The following is a 24,600-nucleotide window of genomic DNA, read 5'->3' as shown; positions in this document are numbered from 1 at the left end:
TAGCGCCAACCCACTCATTTGGGACGAAGTCCTGAACCCAGGGGGCACCGGGGACGTCTCACCAGAGACGCCCTTCGCTTTCAGAGAGTTTTTCGGAGAGCTGACAGACGGCCAAGGAGCCGACGTTGCCGTCGTCACACGTTCATCTGCACAGCGGAGTTAAAATCGGGCGACTGTAAAAGCGTCGTCTTGCTAGGGGTCCGGGGCTTGGAAGCCGGTCTGTTTTAAACGGATGCATCTCTGAATCCAGCTGATAAGCTACCTAGATGTTGCCATGGCAGCAGGTAACAAAAAACAACTCGATGTTCTTATCTCGGATGGGTTTCGAGCAAATCGGAGCACGATCCCGAAACAAATGGAGGCGGGCGACTGAATATCAATAGGGTTTCGCGCAGGTTAATGACTGTACCCGAGGCAGCGTTTCAAAGAGCCCGGCGTCCCCGCTTCGCATACGGCACACACCACTCGGCGCCAGCCGCTCATCACCGCACACGCGCGCTGACAGATTGGGGTCGAGTCTCGAGCGTCCCCCTCTCGTTCGCCCACGGCGGCGCACCTTGCTGACTGCGTGCCTTTCGCGTCCCCCGACGGATCCGCCGCCTGCCGTGTCAGCAGACGCCTTTGTCTAGGAAACCGGTTTTAATCGACGCTTTTTCCCCAGCGGCGCGATCGCGCTCCCCTCGCTCCGAGCTGCGTTATCAAGTCGGACTTCAAGAGACGACGAGAATCGAGGAAAATCCAGCAAGGGTGTTTGTAATGGGCATTCTAGGGAGAAGCGCTTAGACCACCCCACAACAAGAGGCCAGGGGGCGCAAGAAGGTCCAAAAGCTCATAGTCCAGGCCTGAACCTACGGGTGTCGGAATCCCCGCCTTACAATGTTCGATGGTCCAAGGATCTGAATTTCTGAAGCTTCGAGAAGACGAGCTGATGAGATTCCGCAAAACCGTCACAGATGGGGTGTGACGCTTAGATCCGAGGACCACGGGGTGAAGGAGGGAGGATGAGGGACCGCCTCGCGACACAGCGGCTGCCTTTGGACCCGGAAGGCCCACGTCCGAGTCCCACGTCCAGCTGTGGTACCCTTGAGTGAGTTACTTACCCTGAATTGCTCCAATACCATCACCCAGCTGTATAGATGGGTAAATCACTGTAAGTCGCTTTGGAGAGAAGCATCAGCTACGTGAATTAAAGTCAATTTCATGAGTGGCCTTGGGGGGGGGGGGCGGTCATCAGTTTCGTTACTGCTTTTCAAGCTTTACGAAAGCATAACCACACAGTTACCACCATCATTGTACCGCAGCGCCAAGGTTTTCAATGAGAAGCAGGAGGTTTCCAGACCCCGTTACGTGCACATTACACGTTCTCCATACTCTCGATTCTCACGCCCGGACCGAGCGTTCCGAACGTTTCTGGCGATCACGTGCATGTTCAGCGAGTCTCGGTGAAGGCCATTGCTTGTCCCGCTGTAATTACTGTCTCCGCTCCAGACAGCCTCGGTATTGCTATTGATTTTCTCAGTTTAGGCCAGTGATTCTACTAAATCAACGCTGACTTCCCTCGTTAGTAATTAATTTGCCCGAAGACAACCGAGAATAATGTAACCGATTCGCCCCGCGCCCCCATCCCCCCCACAGCGGAAGCACATTTGCCCTTGGACTCCGGGCTCTGTGCGGTATCGTTTTTTTCTCGTTTGCTGAACATGGGGGGCATTTCAAAGGAATGCTTGTCTGTTTCCTAGAAGAGATTCTAGGCATGGGTGCATCACCACCTTCAAGAACCGTGACCTTTAAAAATGGCGAATCGGACGTGTTGCTTATGAAGCGCAACTTGTAATTATAAGCACGTGAAAAAACGCATCGGCGCCGTCCTCGGCTACGAAACCCGTTCTCGCGCGCGACGCCACGATATTTCCGTCTCTTCGCCCGCAGCTGCTGCAAGATTGCATCTGATCGCAAACGGTTTCCGTGCGATAAAGGCAGTCGGCGATATCTTTATGCGCGTGCAAAGTGTTTGCGGGCATTAACAGATTTTACATTCGCAGGAGATCATTAAGTAGCAGTCCAATTCACACCTTGTGTGAGTGGCTTCTCAGGGCAGCAGGTGGCACAGTGGTTAGTGCCATCCCTTTGCAACCGAAGGAGCTGGTTTCAAATCCCCGGTCCCACTGTAGTATTCTTGACCGATGTATTTATACTGAACTGCTCCAGTTAAATTGCCCTCTTCTACAAACTGACATTTATTTACTTAGCAGACACTTCTCTCCACAGCAGCTTCCAATGAACTCTACGTAGTGTTATTAGCCCACAAACCTTATTCACCGCAGTGACTTACACTGCTAGATACACTACTTACACTGGGTCACTCATCCATACATCAGTGGAACACACACTCTCTCTCTCTCTGTCACTCACACACTATGGGGGAACCTGAACAGCATACCTTTGGAGTGTGGGAGGAAACCAGAGCACCCAGAGGAAACCCCACAGACACAAGGAGAACATGCAAACTCCACACAGACTGAGCGGGGATCGAACCCACGTCCTCTGGCATCGCTCAGGTGCTGTGAGACAGCAGCGCTACTCGCTTTGCCACCACGTCACCCACTGTTCTCCAAACTGACTTGATGAGATTGACAAAGTTAAGATTTCGGCAATCATTTACCAATTGATACAGGTGGGTTAGGGTTAGGGTTAGGCTGGACCCCTATATTTACACACCATTCACATGCCTCCCGAAGGTGTCTGTCGCTGCTTCTCTCCGTCAGTCATCGAGCACCTTACGGTGGACCGAGCACCTCCTCAAAAGCCCCCAACCGCCCACGCGGCCTCGGTCCGAACTCGGGGCACCCTCCTCCTCTCCGGCTGTGCCCCAGATCCCCCGTACCGCCACGCTCAAACCATTGCCGCTGGTTCGATCGCGCTCACGTCCTCCTCGCCGTCGCCCCGCTTTGCATAATGTATGCAGTTCTCCTAATTGCGTCCGTATGTTTCACAGAGTAAACACATGAATCACCGCTGCGCCGGCACCGCTCCCAAGTACGGAGGGGGGGGGCATGACAAATCAGGTACGTGATGAATCACAGTTATCCACGCTCCCCACGGGCAACTGACTTACCGCAGAGGGCATGAAATGATGCGAGTGGCACGCAGGGACCCTTCGCACTTATAGCGCCATAGCGCCACAGCCACGCACTTGTGAGCAATGGCATTATGAGAGCGCCTCGCGCCTTCGCTGCCGTTCACGGACGGACGTGATGGCAAAACCACTCAGACCGACCGGGACGCTCTGAGGATGGTGGGGGCTGGGGCAGGGACAGGGACAATTCGACCGCTCTGGGCCCAGGCCTGTTTGCATCTATTTATATGGAGGCGAGTGCTGAAATAAATAAGAGCGTGGGCTGGCAGGTAAGGTGACTGCATGGCATTTGCACCAAGTCGTGGCTCTCCGGGGGGGGGGCGAGCCGGCCAATCAGAGGTGTTCTTCCTCTCAAGGCTTCGCAGAGACAGCAAAGCTCACCCTGCCTGCGGTCCGGGGTATGATCAAGATTTTGGGGAGGGGCGGCAAAGGAAATCAGACGCAGAATTCCGCCGCAGCGAAGAAAAGGTTGACCGATAGCACGGTGGGCGGAGCCACTGCCTTGGGACCTGGGTTCGAATCAAGCTTCGTGCAGTAGTGCTCTTGATCACGGAACTTACTCTGAATCGATTCAGCTCAAGTTACCCGGGGGTTTGATGGGTAAATAACTGCAAGTTACTTTGGAGAAAAGCATCAGCTAAATGAAGTAATAAAAATGTTTACCCGAGCTGTTCCGACAGATATTCCTTCCCAAGAAGCCGAGTCTGATCAAAATCACCGATGTTCGTTTTGGGGTTTTGTACCCCCAAACGTACGGATCTTTAAACACAAGCAGTCACGGAGGGTCCCTTGGAGATGCGTTTTGTTCCCCGCTCAGAGGGAGAGGGCAGTGAGGAGAAGGCGCCGCATCTACGCCCCCTCGGCACCTAAGCGCGTGGGTGCTGCTCTCTTCGAGAGAACGGAGCGGGCGGGAGGACGCCAACGGCTCTCGTGTTGACTCGGCTCCAAGGCCAGCTCCCTGCCCGATCGTCTCCCGCCTCGAACCCGACGCGCGTACAAACACGCGGCCGCTGTGCGAGCGCGAGCATTTATAATGAGCTGGGAACGGTGCGGTGAGAGATCCTGGGGGGGAGGGGGGTGGAGGGGCGGTCGACCGGGACTGTCGGAGCCACCTGCCGCACCACTGCTGGCACTTCGGTCTAAGTGCGTTTCTCCCGTCGCCTTGGAAACGGACGCTTTCGCCGGCGTGTTGAATGTGTAGCCCTTTTGTGGAATACAGACCGTCTGCAGGAAGGTGGGAACGCTGATGCGTGCTTGTGTGTGTGTGTGTGTGTGTTGGAGGGACAGCGACTGAGGCAGCGCTCTGTTGTCCAGCCAAACAGGATGTCCTGTGTCCACTCCCTGGATCCACGCCACCGGGCCTTCCTCCCTCCCTCTACGTCTCTGTGTGCCTCTCTGGAGAGACAACAAGGTAAATTTGAATTCTGGAGCAGGAAAAGGGTGCCAAGTACCGTGGAACATGGGACGTGAGCGCACGACCCTTTCGCTCGCATCCACGTTAAGAGGCAACGTGGATCGTGCGCTTCCGGAGAAAGTGGCGATGGCAACGTGTCAGGAGGAGGAGGAGAGTTCTCGCTTTGGCACCGGGGCTTTATTCACACTCTCACTGCGGTAAAGAGCCGCATCTGCTCTTCGGAAAAGACGAGCGGATAACAGGCCGTTAAGGCTGCGACGCGCTATCGGGGAGGCGCGCTAACGCGCCCTAATGACACTTCATCGGGAAAGGGACAGGAACACCAAGTGCCCACTCCCCCCTCCCACTCTTTCCCCACACCGTTCCTCAGATGAAGGCTGAACAGGTAAAACGGGTAAAAATAGGTCAGATTTACTTTTGTTCGTTTAGCAGACACTTTCCTACAAAGTAACATACATTGTGGGTACACGCAGTCCATTACTGCATTACCACCCTTTACCCTGCATACCCTACACATTGAGCTCCTTATAGGTAGAGTACAATTTTTTTTTTTTGATAGATCAGGTTTATGGAGCCCGCAGGAGATCGGGGAGAGGCGAGTCTGGAAGAGATGTGTTTTGAGGTCATTCTTGCATGTCAAGAGGGGTTCAGCAGTTCTGAGGGAGAGAGGGAGATCATGCCACCACATTGCAGGCAAAAGACCCAGAAGTGGTCAGTTGGTACTTTAGTGGTCAGCGCTGCTGCCTTTGGACCCAGAGGTTGCCAGTTTAAATCTTACCTCCAGCTGTACTACCCTTGAGCACGGTACTTACTCTAAATTGTTCCAGTAAAATTACCCAACAGCGTAAATGGGTAAGTAAGCGTAATTAGATTAACACTGTAAGCCAGAGGTGGAGGGGCGTAGGGGTCCAAAAGCTCAAAGCCTAACCCTTTCCTTCATCTATTGAACGGGTTGCCCGGTGCAGGGTTGCGGTGGTAGGGAGCCTATTCTGGAGGCACAGGGTGTGAAGGCCAGGCCACAGCAAAGTATAGATACATTTAAAATAATACTCAAAATGCGAAAACGATAAGAGATTTTGAAAAGTCCATTTAAATGTGAGACGGACCTCCGCGGATCGCTGCAGCCATCGCCATATAATCGGAAGTGTTAATTAGAGGTCGATCGAGAATGCGTATCTCTGGCGTCCTCCTTTCGAAGGACACCGCAGTGGGATACGTTGACACGTATAGGCGGGTGGGTACGACGCAGCAGGTGACGTCCAGCTCCGTGCTCCTCGGCCTTCTTAGCACCGTCTGCGGTTTCGCTGCCACGCAGCTGGCAACTGCAGGATTTTTTTTAAATGAGGTGGCACAAGGGCGAACGAGAACCGGTCCCTGAACGGGGGCGTGTTGTTAGCTAAGCTAAGCTACCTACGTAATATAATGGGACTCTTGGGAGCTTTTGAAGCCGTTATTCCCGCAAGGGTCATCTTTACGAGGGCAATCGGCTCCGCTGCTGTTGCTGTTATCTGGAGTTCACCTCTGCACGTTATTGCAGCAGAGAACGACAACACCCCAGTCCACATATTCAAAGTATATAATTGAATGCGGAGGGGGTGTGGTGGTGCAGCGGGTTTTGCCAGGTCCTGCTCTCCAGTGGGTCTGAGGTTCAAGTCCCGCTGGGGGTGCCTTGCTGGGTTAGGCTCCGGTTTGCTGTGACCCCCCGGGGACAAATAGTTTCAGACAATGTGTGTGTGTGAGAGATTGAATGTGTTTATACCATGAACAGAGATGGTCTGTGATCAACTCCTGTCTCTCCTCCTGTTTGTAAGACATGGTACTGTGATTCCGCATCGCAAATCAGGCAGCGACTGAGAGCGCTCTGATCCACTGGTGTGTGGCATTGTCAGATTGACAGTACTCTAGCCCAGTGGCATTGGGGGGGCACCGGGGGGGACAATGCCACCCCATGCCACCCCTTTAGACACGCCCCTGTCACTGATGTCCCCACTTTATGCCAGAAGCTGGCGTTAGACTGGCAGCGACAGGTGGGCATGACCAAGGACCCACCTTCACTTGGACCGGTGCGACAAAGCGGAGTGTAGCCCGCCCGCCGACCCCGCGACCCCACTGCCGCCCGCCAAACACGATCTCCCTCTCACAAGCCCTCGGGTTGTTGCTTTGGACTTACCTTCATTCATCTAATACTCGTCTCCAAACCGACTTACAATTTAATCGAATTTCAATTATTTACCAATTTATACAATTTATAAATGGCACAGGGCATTTGAGGAGAAAAGCTGGGGTTTAAATTATAATCTATTGTGGGGCTGGTGCTGTTTTCACTGTTTCAAACAACCTCGCCTCGTACCGCCTTTTCCACTTGCTGTGCTGTAATTTAATCATCAGTGGAAATTGAAGCATCAGGAAAGAAAGAAAGAAATGAGGAAATACACAGGGGGATTAAATACTGACACCAAAGCGTTCACAGGGGTTCCACTGGAATTGTGGGTATTGCTGATTAACCCGCTGATGATGGGGGGTGGAGCATACGAACAGGTACAATCCCCTCGGCTCGGAGCCTGGCTACATCACTAGCAGCTAATGGGGAACCGGAAGGTTGTTGGATCAGATCCCACAGGGAACCTGCAGCAGTTACTCTTGAGGGGGTGTTTGAGATGAGACGCGCCACTTAGAGCTAAAGGGAGGAGACAGACAGCCATCATTTCTCTTCATGGAAGAAGCATCAGGTCGCTACCTGCAAGGGGTGTCCTTCACGTCCTCGGCGATGAGCAGGACCTAGAGACTGGGCTGCGGACGACACCTCCAGCGATCAGTCCATGGGAGGAGACGCATCCAAAGAGCACGTTTTCCAGAGGAGTCACTGAGCAGGAAGTCACTTTGAAAACATGCATGTAGAGCGACACCTTGTGGCGGCTTGTGTAAAAACACCATGAACACCACCTTGCCCTGGATCTGCATTTACATTGATTCCTTACACTGACTTACAGTGTTAAAAACATTTATTCACCCATTCAAACCTGTAACCTTTGGGTCCAAAGGTAGCGGCTCTAACCACTATGCTACCAGCTGACCCTGGTCCCCCAAGCAGTCTGACCCATCATTGTGGTATCATGACCTTTGTCTGCGTTTTCTTTGTTCCTACAAGTTTTTTTTATTAATTACCAATTATGTTAAAGAAAAAAATATTTACCAAATAAAAAGTGCTTTTGATAATTATGCTCAAATTGTAGCACCATCTATAGCATAGGGCAGCTGGTACTGTAGTGATTACAGCGTTGCGAAGGCAGCAGATTTGAATCCCACCTCCACGTGTAGTACCCTTGAGGAAGGTACTTACCCTGAGTTGTTCCAGTAAAATCACCCAGCTGTGTAAATAACTAAGTTACTTTGGAGAAAAGTGTCAGATGAACATAATAACCACATTATAGTCAGAATGTTCTTTAACTGGCACCAGAAGCCTGGTCTGTCTGACTCATGAGTTCTGAACATTAACAACACACTCATATTCTAGAACACATACAGAAGTTACAATATTCACAACTCTTCTACTTTTATTACTAGTTTTTCAATAATACGATTCATATTGTGGCAGCGATGTAAACCCCCTTTTTTGAGACCGTCTCACAAATCTCATTTGGACGGCAATCTTGAGTTTGGGAACCACTGATCTGCAGGATGTTTGAGCCAAGTTTGGTAAAACATGGTGTTCAAGTTCACATCACACCCGTGCCACGTTAAGTCAACTATAGTGAGGAGGTCATGTTGCTGTCGAGCAGCTTGACTTCCCCCCACCCCATTACTCAGAGCACAGCTCTGCTCAAAAAAAAAGAAAAAAAATCCACCAGTTTTGAATAAACACTTAGCGAGTACAGGGTCAGTGGTCTGGAGACTATCATGGAAACATGAGGTACATCCTGGCCAGGGTGGCAGTCCATCACAAGACAGACACACTCATTCACACACACATTTACATACTTTTATTTATTTAGCAGATGCTTTTCTCCAAAGCGACTTCCAGTGAACTCTGTAGTGTTGCCCTCCCACACACCTTATTCACCGTAGTGACTTACACTGCTAGATACAATACTTACACTGGGTCACTCATCCATACCTCACCCCATCCCCCAGTACCATGAGTGCACGGCAGAGTAGTGTCTGGATAGTTACTCACAGCAACATCTATCTGTTATCTGTCTTTGGACTGTGGGAGGAAACCAGAGCACCCAGAAGACTTACACTGCTAGATACAGCACTTACCATAAGTCACTCATTCATACATCAGTGGAACACACTCTCTCTGTCACTCACACACTATGGGGGACCTGAACAACATGTCTTTGGAGTGTGGGTGGAAACCAGAGCACCTGGAGGAAACCCACACAGACGTGGGGAGAACACGCAAACTCCTCACAGACTAAGCGGGGATCAAACTCACGTCCTCTCGCACCACCCACATGCTACCGGCCAACTTAGGTTCAGCAGTTCACCTGTAATTTATGTCTTCAGATTGTGGGAGGAAACCAGAGCATCTGGAGAAAACCCATGCAGACAGGGCAAGAACACGCTAACTTCACAGACTGGGCTGGATTCAAACCCACATCCAAATGCACAGCCCAGGGGATGTAAAGCAACAGTGCTCCCCACACTGCCATCCAACAAAAACACATTTGAGAAAGGAAAAACAAAATTAATTCGTTGAGCTTTGAGCACAGGGGCAGAACAGTACTTCTGAGTGACTCTGTCAAAATACGAACAGAAAAAACAATTCCTCCAGCAGAATGTCCAACCATTTATTATATTTCCTATAGATATTATAGTTCAAAGCAGCAAGGACAAGCAACAGAACAGATTTTGAGTGAAAGGGCAGTCGAGGACCATTAATACATTGCAGAAATAAACAAGAGAGTCAACATCTACGAAACAACAGTTTGTCGGGAAAGACGCTCATTCCTCTGGGCTTGCGAGGCCAGAGGAGAGGACATTCGAGAAACCGCGGTAGAAAAGTACATCGGCTAGACTTTGCCCCTGGGACTCTGCGGTCTCTACTGTGGAGAGCAGGACCAGCTACTGACCAATCGGATCGGCTCCCTGCGTTCTCAAACCTTCAGTGCAGCAGACCGTCCGGTCAGTAGTTCATTGAGGAACTCAAGTATACAGCAAGTCCCCATCAGAGGGAATAAATAACCCGTTACTATGAATCGAGGTTCGCTTTCTCTATGCCACTCGGAGCAGTTTTAAAAACGCAGCATCCCTGTTGCCCTAAATCACAGCTTTACGTGTCACTGAACTCCTAATCGCTCCACTTACTGCTACCCCCCCCCGTAGGGAAGTCTCCGGTGAAAAAGACCTCAACAAAACGAAACTCACATCAAAGACGGAGTTTTTCTCAACCGATTTGCCAGAAAAAAAAAAAAAAACTAGAAACTTTCATCTGCCAGCGCTCCTCGGTTTTTCGGACATTCGTTTCCACATTGAGACACGGAAAAAAACTGTTTTGCAGTAACAAGAGTAAAAACTTTCACCTGCAGCAGGACTAAAAAAGAAAAACATTCCATTAATTCTGGGAATAAAAATGCACTATATTAAAGTACACTTTTAAAGGGTAAAGAATTCTAAAACATTAACAGGGTGCAGTAATGAATACATCGCAAGATACTTTACAGAATCCTTCCGAATGATATTACTACCTGGATTTAAAAATAATAATAATAAAATTTTTAAAAAACAAACAATGGAAGTAGAATACGGAAGCGGTTCTAAGGCCGACTCTTAAGTGATGGAAGCGTGGGTCATTGGGTGAGATGTTCAGAAGGACAGGATGGTCTTCTGGATGATGTCCACACATTCTCTGACCTCGTCCTCCTTGATGATGAGGGGCGGGGCTAGTCTGATGATGTCACCGTGAGTGGGCTTGGCCAGCAGCCCGTTGTCCCTCAAACGCAGACAAACCTTCCAAGCATCATAATCTGAAAAGCAAAGCAAAACGGAGCCATTCATTCAACTGACACTTTTCTCCAAAGTGACTTAGAATATCAAGCTACTTCACAATTATTTATCCATTTATACAGCTGGGTAATTTTACTAGAGCAATATAAGGCAAGTACCTTGCTCGAAGGTACCACAGCTGGAAATGAGACTCAAACCTGCAACCTCTGGAGCCACAGGCAGCAGCCCTAACCCCTGCACCACCAGTTGTCCCTATCCTCTTTAAAACTAGTATTTATTTCCATGTAGCTCAAAGTTATGTACAGTACATGAGTCCTAAAAATTTGTTTATTATAGCTATATCCTAGACTTTATAGAACCTAACTTACAGATTAATCGAAGGAGATGCAAAGTATTAAGCTTTTTCGTTATTTAGTGGCAAAAGTGATTTTGGAGTGAAGAAAAGGAGAGCTATTAACACTTCCACTGGCAGTAGTGCTGGCGATTTGAGGAACCCCGTGTATGGCGAGGTTCGAGCACAGCTATGCACGGTCACCCCCGAGACAGGCCCATTCGGGTTATGAGAATCCGAACTCATTTCGCCGCTTTGACCTACAAGATATTCCCTCCAATTCACAAGAATCGAATTTGGCTTTCGCAGATCTGAGCAGCGTGACACATTTACACGTATTCCTGTGCGCATCATTATCATGCAGTACTACGGTAAAATTAATGGAGGTAAACTGCCTTGGTGTGTTATGACCACTAATGATAACATTTAAAGTAGTGGGATCTATTTTAAGATATCTGGTAATATTTTAGCATCATTGGGTGTCAATTTTCGAGGCTCGGAACCACAAAAATGTTCACCATTGAAACAAATGGTACGTTTGGTCTTTGAATTATGAGAATTCGACTTACGGGGGGGGGGTTTTAGGAGAGCGTTACCGTGGTAAGGAGGGCGAGGACTACACCGCGTAAGCAACCGCGGATCAAAACGATTAGCTGAGCAGCGGCACTGAAGGTAACCGAAAACAGAGGGCAACCTTTGGTCTCCTTGATGACGATGGCGTTGAGAAGACCCTTCCCCCTGACGGTGGTGACGATGTCACTCGGTAACTTCATGAGCTCGGCACGCAGCAGCTGGCCCATCTTCTCCGCATTCTCCGCCAGCTGCTCCTCCTCCAGGACCTGCAGGGCAGATTCGCGGCCGGCGTTAGCTGTCCGTTCCGTTGGGTTTCAGTTTATTCCTTCTGCTTCTGCACGCTCAAGACTAATAGTGGAGTCATATTCAGAATGGCTGCAGAAGAGCTGTCAACAGCAAAATAATATTACACACAAGATGTAAACACAAGGTTACAGCACCTGGGGAAGACCAACAGTGTGCGGAGCGAGGATGTGTTCTGTCTTTAGTATATAGCACTTGGTGGTTGACTGAACGAGCAATTCAGTCAAAATGTGGCACCTACTAATGCCCAGAAAACATCTGAAGATGCTCTAGGGATGGACAGCATCCGGTTAGAAGACGGACGTTATATTTGACCTCTACGGAATGTGCACCGTCACCAAAACAAAGGAATGTGTCATATTATATCAGACCAGAAGGTGGCATGGCGGTTAGAGCTGCAGCCTTGCAGTCAAAGGGTAAAAGGGTTGACCCTGTAGTACCAATGAGCAAGGTATTCATCTTTACTCATAGAGCTCAAGTACAATACTGGACGAAGCTAACATCGGAAGTGGAGCTCAATTAAATTTGGGTTAAAAATTAAATATTAAGAGTTTGGTGGACCGGAATGTCAAACTGTCCGCCACAGCTGGACTAAAAGCACTGCAAAAAGAAAAAAAAAAAAAAAAAAAAAAAAAAAAAAAAAGGAAAAAGCTACAAAGAAAGAAAACTTGCTCCTTATCAATTCTAGACACACCTTGAGCGATGTAACAGTTTGTTTCTAGAAACCCTTGCGCAACCAGACATTTACATTAAGTGGAACCTGTATAGTATAGTATAGTATACAATAGCAACACTGTATACAGCTTCTATTGCAGGTGGCACACTGGCGCTAAAGTGCTGCTTGCCAAGTAGCACTGCTGTCTCACAGCACCTGGGTGGTGCCAGGGGACGTGTGTTCGATCCCCGCTCAACCTGTGTGGAGTTTGCATGTTCTCCCCACGTCTGTGTGGGTTTCCTTTGGGTGCTCTGGTTTCCTCCCACACTACAAAGACATGCTGTTGAGGTTCACCCATAGTGTGTGAGTGACAGAGAGAGTGTGTTCTACTATGTAAGGATGAGTGACCCATTGTAAGCAGTGTATCTAGCAGTTTAAGTCACCGTGGTGAATGAGGTGTGTGGGCTGATAAAACTACATAGAGTTCACTGGAAGTCACTTTGGAGAAAAGTGTCTACTAAAGGAAGAAAAGTAATATGTCATTGAACATGACAGTCATCATCACTTCATCCATCTGACACTTTCTCCAAAGCAACTTACACTGTTAAGTTACTTACAATTATATACCCATTCATAGAGCTGGGTAATTTCACTGGAGTAATTTTAGAGTAAGTACCTTGCCCAAGGATACTACAGCTGGAGATGAGATGCGAACCTGCGACCTTTGGATCCAAAAAGAGAAGCTCTAACCACTATGCTACCAGCTCCAATTAACATAACAGATCAAACTGATGTCATATTATAACTGATACTTGATATCAATTACAATACCAAGTGACATAATTATGACTGAAGTCACCAACAGTTTCTGAAAAGGTGCAAATTCCTTTAGGAACATATAGGTATCAGGTGAGGGACATGGGAGCGAACCACGTGAGCACCAGTGGTAATGCAGATCTGGAACGCTACATTTTCATAACCTGCAACTCTTACTGCTTACATTCTAGAGTCACTTGCAGAAGTCCAACTTATGTACTTTGCACATTACTCAACTCAAGGTACGTCTGTACAGCTAGTCGTGTAATTACGGTAAATTAATGAATGTAAGTGTAAAACCAGAGCCACTGCACAGCAATCGAAAATGACCTCCAGGGCAGCGATGGCCACACGGCAGGCCAGCGGGTTCCCGCCGAAGGTGGAGCCGTGTTCGCCGGGCCCGATGGTCAGCATCACCTCGTCGTCGCACAGCACTGCCGACACCTGGGTGAGAGGAGGACGCGGTCAAGCGACAGCGGCTAAGAGCGAACAGCCGAGAGGAGAGGAGGCCACACACGAAGCGGAACAACGGGAGTCATGTAAAACTCCACAAAATGCAGAGGGAGAGAACCAAACTCACCGGGTAAACTCCTCCTGATAGCGCCTTGCCCAGCATCACCAAGTCCGGATGCACGGACTCGTGGTCCACGGCCAGCCTCCGGCCCGTCCGCGCCAGCCCTGTCTGCACCTCGTCTGCGATGAACAACACCTGTATGCGGTGGGGGGGAATATTATACATATATATATATATACATATATACATATATATATATATATATATATATATATATATATATATATACACACATATATATATATACATATATATACACACACACACACTATACTCCTGCTCCGTCCTCCCATATATTAACTTTTACATAATTTCCAGTGTAAGGACAGTAATGTTTTACACTACCAAGTAATTGAAATATTAATATTCTGCAGCTTTGATTCGAAGAAAAACATTCTCACTCACTCACACCTTGCTTAACCCTTTACCCCAGTCAGGGTCACGGTGGGCCGGAGCCTATCCCAGAATCACTGGACACACAGCAAGGGAAGGTGGGGTTCGCCCTGGCTGGGACGCCATCACAAGCTTGTCACACACACACACACACACACACACACACACACACACACACACACACACACACACACACTATGGGTGATTGAGAGTGGCCAGTTCACCTGAACTGCATGTCTTTGAATTGTGGGAGGAAACCAGAGCACCAAGAGGAAACCCACGCAGACACAGGGAAATCACACAAGCTCAAGAGACTGAGTTGCACCACTGTGTCGCCCCTCTAAAGAAAACAGCCGCTTATTTTCTACACAAACATTAAAAACCTACACCAAACGGGCAGTGCGAACACCCAGGCTGATTTGTGCGTGTGGAGGGGACGAGATACTCACATTGTGCTGCGTACACAGTTCTCTCACTCTGGTCAGGTACCCTGCGTCTGGCACCAACACTCCCGCCTCACCCTGGATGGGCTCTACCATGAAGGCAGCCACATTCTGGTCCTGAAAGGCACGCTGCAGAACACATCCCCCTCCATTAACAAACCATGCCTTTTTAAACAGTGCTGCGCTCATGTTTCTTGACAACCATTAGGGGGCAGCACTGTGCTAAGGCAGCAGAAATGCACTGGACGGTTTCTGAAATAACTGTGTAGTACATTACCATAACGCACAGCCCTGCAATGTGCCGAGAGTCATAGTGTGTAACACTTCCTTACGGTCACAGTAAGATCAAACGTTTAAAAGCATACGGGGAAGCGATTAGTTCACTCACCCCTTAAAATACCATTGATCAAGGCACTCACCCTAAATTGATGCAGTAAAAATTACCTAGTCATATATTTGGATAAATCTTTGGAACTCCCTTTACAGAAAACCTAAATTAAAAATGGACTGCGGTGCAAGCTCATGAAAAGGGGACGGTGCGGTGAGAGCTAGCAGGTACCTCCAGCGCGGGGATGTCGTTGTACGGAATGAGCTCAAAGCCAGGCATGAACGGTCCGAATCCGTCGTAGCTGCTGGGGTCCGTGGAGCTGGAAACGGCCGCCATCGTGCGTCCCCAGAAATTCCCGTCTGCAAAGAGATGGAAGCCATCGGACTCAAAACAGCCCCTGTCCGGCACAATACCCTGACCTTGCCACCGATGGCTAGAAGAATAAGGGATAAACTCCCTTCTTCCTTCTCTACAAGGAAGACCTTCGCAACACACAACAGATTCAAGGGCAACAAGCGCAGCACAGGGCCACCTTGGCAAGGACCCCGACTCCACTGGGTGCAAACATCCGAGCATCCGCCTGGCGGAAATTCACAGTGAAGAGACCGTGCAGTTCGGGATGGAAAAGTCCAAACTGGATCGCTTGACACTTTTAACAGATAAATAATCTACTAAGCAGTCAAGAGAGAATTTAGCAATCGTAGACGATGAACAAACACACGTCCGTTGGATCAAGCGACCGCTGTCACATACGAATGGAATCTTCCTCTCTCCCACCTCCTGACCTCACTGAACACTCTGCCTTCTTCCGACAGTGAGCCGCTGCTTTTTATTCAAATTTTTCCCATGCTTAAAGGGTTAAAACTTTCCATTTACAGTGATAATGGTATTAATGACCGTGATCAATACGCAAAGACTTGTGTTTAAAAGCTACATCTGTGATTAGGAGCAGCAGCTGCCATGGTGGTTTGGCTTCTCACTTTGCAAGCCAAAGGTTCCCGGGTTCGATTCCCGCTCCCGCTGTAGCATATAATGCAGTCGATTGCAAATGTACGTTTTATTTTAACATTGCATCCTGATATTGTTTTCATTGATCAAACTTCTGACTGTTAAGCATATTCTTAGACCTTAAGCCTTACTTGGTCATCCCATCCTGACTAAGCTTCCTCTAGTTTTAGAGTAAGGAGGAAAAAATACGGCTCAAAATTCACACTTACGTGCAAAAATAATCTTGGCTTTGTACTTGGGGACCCCTTTGACTTTGTATGCCCATTTCCGAGCCAGTTTGCACGCGGTCTCGCCGGCCTCGACACCTGCAGAACAAAAGGAGAAAAGGAAAAAAAATCTGTCCATCTCGGAAACAAAGTCACGCCTATGACATGCAAAGCAGCTCTGTGCAACCCCCCCCGACCCCTCGCACCCCAGACACGCGCTCACCGGTGTTCATGGGAAGCACTTTCTGGTAGCCAAAAATGGAGGTGATGAATTCCTCATATTCCCCTAGGACGTTGTTGTAAAAGGCTCGGGAGGTCAAGGTCAACCGGGAAGCCTGGTCTTTGAGAGCCGCAATGATCTTGGGGTGGCAGTGACCCTGGTTGACCGCGCTGTAGGCGCTAAGGAAGTCAAAGTACCTGCGGCCCTCAACGTCCCACACGTGAGTTCCTGGCGGGAGGAGAAGGACATATCATCAACCTCACTTTACAGTTTCAAAGACAGCCTTCAGTACTCGATAAACGCAGGACATAAAACACAAAAGTAGTCCATGGCTTGTGACACATCGCCTTACAATGGCCGTCCTAATAACCTTATTATATTTCAACCCTGACGTCTGGTTGTTCCATCTGCTGGCTGCGCTGCCACAAGACACCCATATTTCTGATTAACCCAACGCGTCTATTCGTGATTGCGTTTGATTTACAAAAGCCTATTTATGAAATGGAAGGCGGCGCGGTGGCGCAGTGGGTTGGACCAGGTGCTGCTCTCCAGTGGGACAGGGGTTCAAGTCCTGCTTGGGGTGCCTTGCAATGGACTGGCGTCCCGTCCTGGGTGTGTCCCTTCCCCCTCGTGTTGCTGGGTTAGGCTCCGGTTCCCCACGACCCCGTATGGGACAAGCGGGTCGTAAAAATGTGTGTATTAACAAAATGTTTTATTTTCAGATCCCATTCAAGTGACTACTTTTTGTATGACTAGCAGACAAAAACATGAATATTCTGGTGGTGCAGAAAAGAAAAAGCAAAAGAAATGAGATTTAGAAATGAAATTGAAAATAACAAAAATTATCATAATGCATACGAGGGGCGTGGTGGCGCAGTGGGTTGGACCGCAGTCCTGCTCTCCGGTGGGTCTGGGGTTCAAGTCCCGCTTGGAGTGCCTTGCGACGGACTGGCGTCCCGTCCTGGGTGCGTCCCCTCCCTCTCTCCAGCCTTATGCCCTGTGTTGCCGGGTAGGCTCCGGTTCCCCGTGACCCCATATGGGACAAGCGGTTCTGAAAATGTGTGTGTGTGTGTATCATAATGCATCATTTTTACTTTATTCTTCTATATTGGTACTATTTTACCATGAATAATGTGTGAAATTTGTGATGAAATATACAGTGTAGTGTTCATACATGTTAATTATTTAAATAATTAAATAAATTAAATTATTATTTATATGTCACGGGGGATTGCCTAGGAGGCTGTTGGAACGAAGCTCCATCGTAAGTCGAGAACCACCTGCACAGCGAGTCGCGCTGAAGGTGTCAGAGCATGGCCTCCGTTTTTTTATTTTGAATTTTTACGCTTCTGTTCCTTCGGGTGCGCTGAATCCCCAGGCAGCAGCATACCTTCCCCCCTCTCCAGGGCAACGGGCAGCGGGTGATAGTTGTGTGCTCCGTACTTCTCCTCGCGGGCGTACACCTCGCTGGAGGACAGGGGCCGCTCAGCACGCTTGTGGGCGGAGGCGGCGGTCGAGGCTGAGCGGACCGCCAAGCGGGTCCTGCGGGCCAGGGAAGGCGCCGCACGGCCCAGCGTGTGGCTCACTTTAGAGAGCATGTCTTCAGCTGATCCCGGTGTTTCTTCTGCGAGGGGACAGAGTCGAGTGCAATGTCACAAAGACAGCGGTTCCTGAACACGGCAACCTCAGTCATCCTACTTCGGCAAGTAAAGGTACCGAAACATAGATTGAACATACCAGAAGTAAATTATTCTAACTAGGGTTGACATGGTTTTAAACGCAGGTTTGAATCCTTCACCGCATGGTGTCTGCATGTACTCCCTAAATTATTTTCATGGCTTTCCACCAGGTGCTCTGGTTTCCTCCCACAGTCAGCTGAACTCATGAGGCAGATGACTATAAATTGTTGCAGTGTGTGTGTGTATCTGTAAGAAAATGAGCGCGCATGTGTGTGAGACTGCCTTGTGATGGAGTAACATCCCGTCCAGGGTGTACCCACCCACTTGCTTCCAGGAAAAGTTCTGAACCACCAGTTTTTGGAAGTGGATAAAGGGATGGAATATTTTATCTAGTTTTATAACAACTTCAATGACAGATACCCCTCTTACAGTGAAGAGATGGAGGGTACAGTAGAAAATTTGCATATTGCAGTAGGCAGCGAGACGCCCCGAGTATCGGGTTCCACGGGGCACAAAGAGCAGAGCCGCGAGCGTCAGCGCCGTGTGAAATTTCACCCCGTCAGCACAAAACGCAACGGGCCGAAAAGCTGCAGAGCTGCAGTTCCAATTCAAACGGCACATAATGAGTGCGGGGGGTGTCACTGGGAGCAGCGAGAAAGGGCTGCACACGCCCTCTGCGGGAGGGATTCTGGGTATTCTCGAAGAAAACGTCTCAGTGGATTTCACAGGGAAGCAGGGAGTGCACTGGTTACAGCTGTTGAAGGACATACGTTGAAATCCTCACCCTAATACTCTTCAGCAGGGCCCTTACCCTGAGTTGCTCCACTAAAAATGACCCCGCTGTATAAATAGGTAAATCACTGTTAAGTAGCTTAAATCGCAAGCCAGACATGTTGCTTTTCAGAAAAGCATCCGCTAAATGAATAAACAAATAAATTAAAATATGTCCAAACAGTGTGTAGATGAAGAGGGAAAACTTTGAATACTTTTCAAAGCTGGATTGGTTTGTTTTTTTTTTTTTTTTTAAATTTCCTCTTATAATAAAAGTGATCGCAGTCCATAAAAACGTTACGTACCTTTTGTGACCCATGTAAAAAGATTCGGCGCAAATCCCGGCGGTAGTGTGATGGAGGGGATACCTCCCAAACACACAGCGAATGAAAAAGATTCACACAATTCTTTGTTGCACGTGGATTCATATCGAAAAGTCTGAAGTCCCTCAGACAGTCGCGATCTCCTGCCTACAGAGTTCTGGCTCCATCGGTGTGAAGATAGTTTGTATGCTTTACCAGGGTTCAGACTGGTGTGGCTCCTCTGTGTTAAACATTTACATCGCTGTGATTTTTACCATTCATAATATTAATATGCTGGAGCAAAGAAAACATGTCACCTTAAGGAGAGACGTCTGAAGAGCAGCCAGAACTTTCCACAACTGATCTCACTAATTAAAATAAAGTGATAATCACGCCCCGCATAACGACAGATTCCAGGGGTGTCAATCACATTTTGGGAGAGGCTCACACTGCTCCTTTGGATGTCTTGAAGGAAGGACCTGCACACAACACATCTCTGCCCCTCTTTTTTCCCCCCCATCAACGTGATAATCAAGTCCTACATGACCGCGGATTCTGGCACCAGGTGTTAGAGAGGTTTTCGCTGCTACGCGAGTAAATTGCTGCAAGCTTCAGCCCAGCACCTCCCCCAACTGGGCGATTACCAATCCAGCCCCAGTTACTCCGAAGCCTGCTATCAGCAAGGTCACTGATCCCGTCCCAGTCCGGGGGGGAGGTGTGTCACTCTTGCCCTGTTAAAAGCAGGAAAGGAAGATCATAGGCTGCAGCGGACACGGCCCCCGGGAACACCCCCACGGCACGGCAGCCGCGAGCTAAAATAAGACGGTGGCACATGGCAGGCCTGAGCCGAGCCTCTCTTGCTTAATTCTAAAGAAAAGTCGTTGAACACACCTCTCAGATCAACAGTATTATTTCAATAATATTAAACAGTAAATAGGATTTCTGCCTACAAAACACCCAACAAATAAGGCTAGTTGGACAGGAGCGGCAGCCCATAATTCGATTAAAGTGTGGCATCTTACCTGGTAAACATTCATTCAAAGTAATTGCTCAACATCGAAATTTAAACGACAGTTTAACTAGAGAGTCGGGTACCTGATCGATTTACGTACGTAGTTTATAGAGGCCAAGAAAATGCAGGTGTATTAGAGCAGCTTTGCGACGGGAGGTTATGATGAGTTTGGGAAAGCAATGACACAGAGAAACAGAGCAAAACTGCGTTCGATTTAATTGAAAGAGCTGAACCGGTGTGAAGAAAATCATGTTGACGGGAACCTCATCAGGTGTTATGAAAATTCCCATCGATTCCAGTTTAGTTACAGAACCTACTGACACTGTAAACAGACCTAGTAAAAAGATTTAAACAAAGGATGTCTTCTTACGTTAAGGTAATCCTTTTAGTTATAATTAAGGGTGTTTGTAAATAGTTTTGTGCTTTAATTACAGCATCAATATCTTGTCATAGTGATCGCTTGACATCTCATTTAAAAAAGCATCGGTGGAGAACATAACAGAATCATATATGGTATATTACTTCATATAACCTATTTTAAAGATTTTAAACATAGTATAATTTTAAAATATACCTACTACGAAATGACACTTTTTGTTCAGAGAAACTGATGCAATAACTGCAGATGTTTCAACATCCTTCATATTTACTGATTTAGTTTTGCAGTTTAACATACATTAAACACTAACGATGTGAAAACTAATCTCTCTACTGGAGGACAGCTGGTAGCATAAAGGTCAGAGCTGCTGCCTTTGAACCAAAATAACGCAGGTTTGATTCCCACCTCCAGCTGTAGTACCCTTGAGCAAGGTACTTACCCTAAATTGCGCCAGTAAAATTACCCAGCTGTATAAATGGGTGAATAATTGTAAGGAGAAAAGCATCTGATAAATGTGTAAAATTATGTATGTGAATGTATAAGTGTAATTTATTAAACATGACATTAATGGGTATCAAAGGATCTTTAAAATGTGACTAGAAATCCAGTTACTCTCTCATTCCTACCTTAGACACTTAACCTTTAACTCAGCGACTCTGGTACATGGTCAGTGCCATGAGTGCAGAGGTCAGGATACCTGGGTTAGTTACAGTACGACTGAGGAACACAATGTTTTCCTAGTTTCACAGTTAACGCTAAAAGATGGCAAAGAGATCAGACCAAATAAACACGAGAAGTGTTCTGCGAGAACACAGGTTGAGCTATTATACCATTTAGTAAAAGGACTTTTGGTAAACTTTAACTGATGTCTGCATAATCATCAGCATGGTAGCACAGTGAGTAGCACTGCTGTCTCACAGCACTTGGGTGGTGTGAGAGGACATGGGTTTGATCCCCAGTTTGCATGTTCTCCTTGTGTCTGCATAGGTTTCCTCTGGGTGCTCTGGTTTCCTCCCACAGTTCAAAGACATGCTGTTCAGGTTCCCCATAGTGTGTGGGTGACAGAGGGAGAGTGTGTGTGTGTTCCACTGATGAATGGATGAGTGACCCAGTGTAAGTCACTGTGGTGAATAAGGTGTGTGGGCTGATAACACTGCATAGAGTTCATTGGAAGTTGCTTTGGAGAAAAGAATCTGCTAAACAAATAAGTGTAAATGTAATAATGTTCTTATTGGTAGTGAAGTGATTGGAGCTGCTGCCTTCGGACCCAAAGGTCACAGATTCGATCCCCACCTGCAACTGATACTTATCCTAAATTGCTCTGTCCAGAATTACCCAGCTATATAAAGAGGTAAATAATAAATTATAGGCTTGTAGTAACTGTAACCTTAACATTGCCTTAACATTGTAAGTTGAGGTAATAAAGTCACCTCTTCCCCCCCCCCCAGGAAAGCATGGAGAATGAGAGGGGCTTTACAGTGCATCTATTTCTACTCATTAATTTAAAACAAAAAAAAATAATAACAACAACATGGCATTGGAGCGCATGTTCATTAATTAATAATAATAATAATAATAATAATAATAATAATAATATTTTAGTATGTGCTTCTCTCCACGGGGACAGTGCCTGGCTTGCAAGCAGTGCTACTCAGAACTCGTCGCAACGTCACCTGCCGCCTGTTCGAAATGAAGCGAAATGAAGCGAAACAGCAAGGAAAAACGCGCACAGGCCAATTTTGTGGCGCGCAAAGAAACCGCTACGCGCGCCTTGAGCTGAGCGCGCGCGCGCCTCAGAGGTTCGTCGCGGGCAAGAGGATGGGGAATACAGATGAAAATTTAAATAAATAAATAAATAACGCAGGAGAATATAAAAGTTGAGTGTGAACACGGCCGCGCACGCTCAGCTCGGCGACACTGACCCAGTAACTGTCTGTCTGTCAAGTGTTGGTGAGTCAGCGCGCCGTTCGCTCGGGCTGTAATTCACTCATCATGGAAAAGTACAGGCGGAAGGACCGGTCGGCACCGCAGGTTCAGGCTCGCCGCCGGTGTCTTCGGGAGAGACGCGCACTCGTTTGCACACAGAACTGGCACAAATCGTTAGCCCTGGTTGCGGAGATCACCGTGGTGGTGCTCCCACCTTTCATCATGATCATGTACCGTTATGTAACGCGATGCAGTTTCAGACATGTCGGACTCGTAATCTCCCCGCTCGGAGACTAGTAAGTATGTCGCCTATCTTCGCCTGAAACTGAGGCAACGTTTTCGTCATCGCGTGCCCCCCCCCGGATGAGGACCCAGCTGGCAAAACGATTACCACACGTCGCCAAAAAGCGGCGCGATCGGAGAACTTGAGTGTCTCACTTCTTTCTTTCCGTGCGATGATGTGCGTGTAGTACCTGCCGTTCCGAGCGTCGATCTATCGGTTGATTGTACCCGCTCTGGGTCCCCAACTGCAGCAAGGCGCGTGTACGTGTAGCGCGCGAGCACCGCAGCCGCGTGTTCTCATACCCCGCAAACCCAAACCCCTCCCCCTCGCCCGGCGTGCGTGACGCCGCGTGACGTGTGCGGCAGTTCGGTAACGCGGGCGATGCCGTCGGACGGCGGCCAGTCGCAATGTGGCTTTGCGCCGCCAACGTGCACCGTTCATTCCTTTCCATGTTATCCGCAGAAGAAGGAGGGCGACATGTTTCGAGCTCACGGACCTTCCGCCCCCCCCATGATCGTGTTGTGTTGCTTCGGCAAATCCACTGCGTTCAGTTTTGTCAAAATAAACAAAGTTGTTTATCATAAGAAGACTTCACTCGATCCTCAATTCTTTACTTATTCATTCAGCAGACGCTTTCTCCAAAGCGACGTGGCATAGAAAATACAATCAATTGTGTGCATTAAATTAGCAGACAGGCTAGTGGGCGATTCCAGGTGGCACCGACCGGGGGGGACCATGAAGAACGACGAGTCAGGAGGCACATCACAAAACCCCACAAACCAGTGTGTTTACCGCTTTTGCCTGCGGGGAAAATGATGATTGTGCCTGTTTATCTTTAAAACAACAGGAAGAAGAAACGATAAAGCCATATTTGTCTCTTTTTTATATAATTTAGAATTATATGGTGGTGCACCACTGCTTAATTATATGGGAAAGATAGCTATTCACTACTAGTCTGCCAAAGTTACGTTAGAAAAACTAACAAACTACGTAATATTATTATTATTGGACCTACCCGCCGGGGCGAGGGCGTCGAGTCACACACACCGTACCTATCCGCCGTCGGTAGGCTACATCACTGTCGCTGTTATCACCTATGCACATTATTGCAGCAGAGAACACCCAGTCCAAATATTTCAAAATATGTAAGTGAATGTGTTCATACCATGAACAGTGATGGTCTGCGGTCGACTCGTGTCTCTCCAGCTGTTTGCAAGGCGTGGTACGGTGATTCCGCATCGCAAATCAGGCAGCGATTGACAGCGCTATGATCCAATGGTGTTTGACATTTTCAGATTGACAGTACTCTAGCTCAATAGCGTTTCAGGGAGGGCGGTGCCACTCCTTTAGCCACGCCCCTGAGATGCAGACGAGTGATTCTTAAGTGCAGTAAGTTTCTTTCACCATGTGATCATCATGAGTTGTTGCATAAAACTTATCCAGGTATCCACGATTCCAAATCACCTTAATAGTAATTTTTGAGATATATAAACAGTTACGTTCCATTACAAAAGTAGCTTAAGGTTTATCCGGGCATGATCTTAAAGTTATACTAATAGTGCAACTTTTAATTGTTTCCACTTGAGTAAAGAAGCGTGTTGCCGAAGCCACTGCTGCGTGCGAACTGTTCTCCGTGTAAACTCAGCCACTGATTAAATCAATTCGTTGGCCATTTTCATCAAGGTGGTACAGTTGTGGGAGTGGGGCTTGAACCAACAGCCTGAAGGCTACAAGTCAGAATCAGAATGAGTTTTATTCATGGCCAAATGTGCTGACGCACACAAGGAATTGCTGTGTTCTTGGTGCCTCCAGTATTTACACAGACAAACAGCACAGCTGACACAGATGAATAACAGAGAATTACAGAATGCTCTAAAAGTTGTTGGTTTGGTTAATCGT

The 24,600-nt window shown here is 48.0% G+C and overlaps 1 protein-coding gene across 3 annotated transcripts; it reads right to left on the bottom strand.

Moving 5' to 3' along the window:
- Window positions 1–9,329: 9,329 nt before the first annotated feature.
- Window positions 9,330–23,936, bottom strand: oat (ornithine aminotransferase). Of its 3 annotated transcripts, none has more exons than XM_029248916.1 (10): window positions 23,867–23,936; window positions 17,740–17,973; window positions 16,353–16,577; window positions 16,133–16,228; window positions 15,147–15,274; window positions 14,594–14,716; window positions 13,758–13,886; window positions 13,508–13,621; window positions 11,525–11,669; window positions 9,330–10,519 (listed from the first exon to the last, which is right to left on the bottom strand). In XM_029248916.1, the coding sequence occupies exons 2-10, from the start codon at window positions 17,945–17,947 to the stop codon at window positions 10,359–10,361; spliced, it is 1,329 nt and encodes a 442-aa protein (XP_029104749.1). In that variant the 5' UTR covers window positions 17,948–17,973; window positions 23,867–23,936; the 3' UTR covers window positions 9,330–10,358. The 3 variants fall into 3 exon arrangements, with proteins under 3 accessions (XP_029104749.1, XP_029104751.1, XP_029104748.1); XM_029248918.1 differs by lacking the exon at window positions 23,867–23,936 and adding an exon at window positions 22,857–23,029; XM_029248915.1 differs by lacking the exon at window positions 23,867–23,936 and adding an exon at window positions 22,892–23,028.
- Between the last annotated feature and the right edge of the window lie 664 nt (window positions 23,937–24,600).

This window comes from Scleropages formosus, chromosome 24, assembly GCF_900964775.1.
Source record: "Scleropages formosus chromosome 24, fSclFor1.1, whole genome shotgun sequence".
NCBI lineage: Eukaryota > Metazoa > Chordata > Actinopteri > Osteoglossiformes > Osteoglossidae > Scleropages > Scleropages formosus.
The sequence above is the reverse complement of the archived record's forward strand: the minus strand, read 5'-3'. Positions and strand labels throughout refer to the sequence as shown.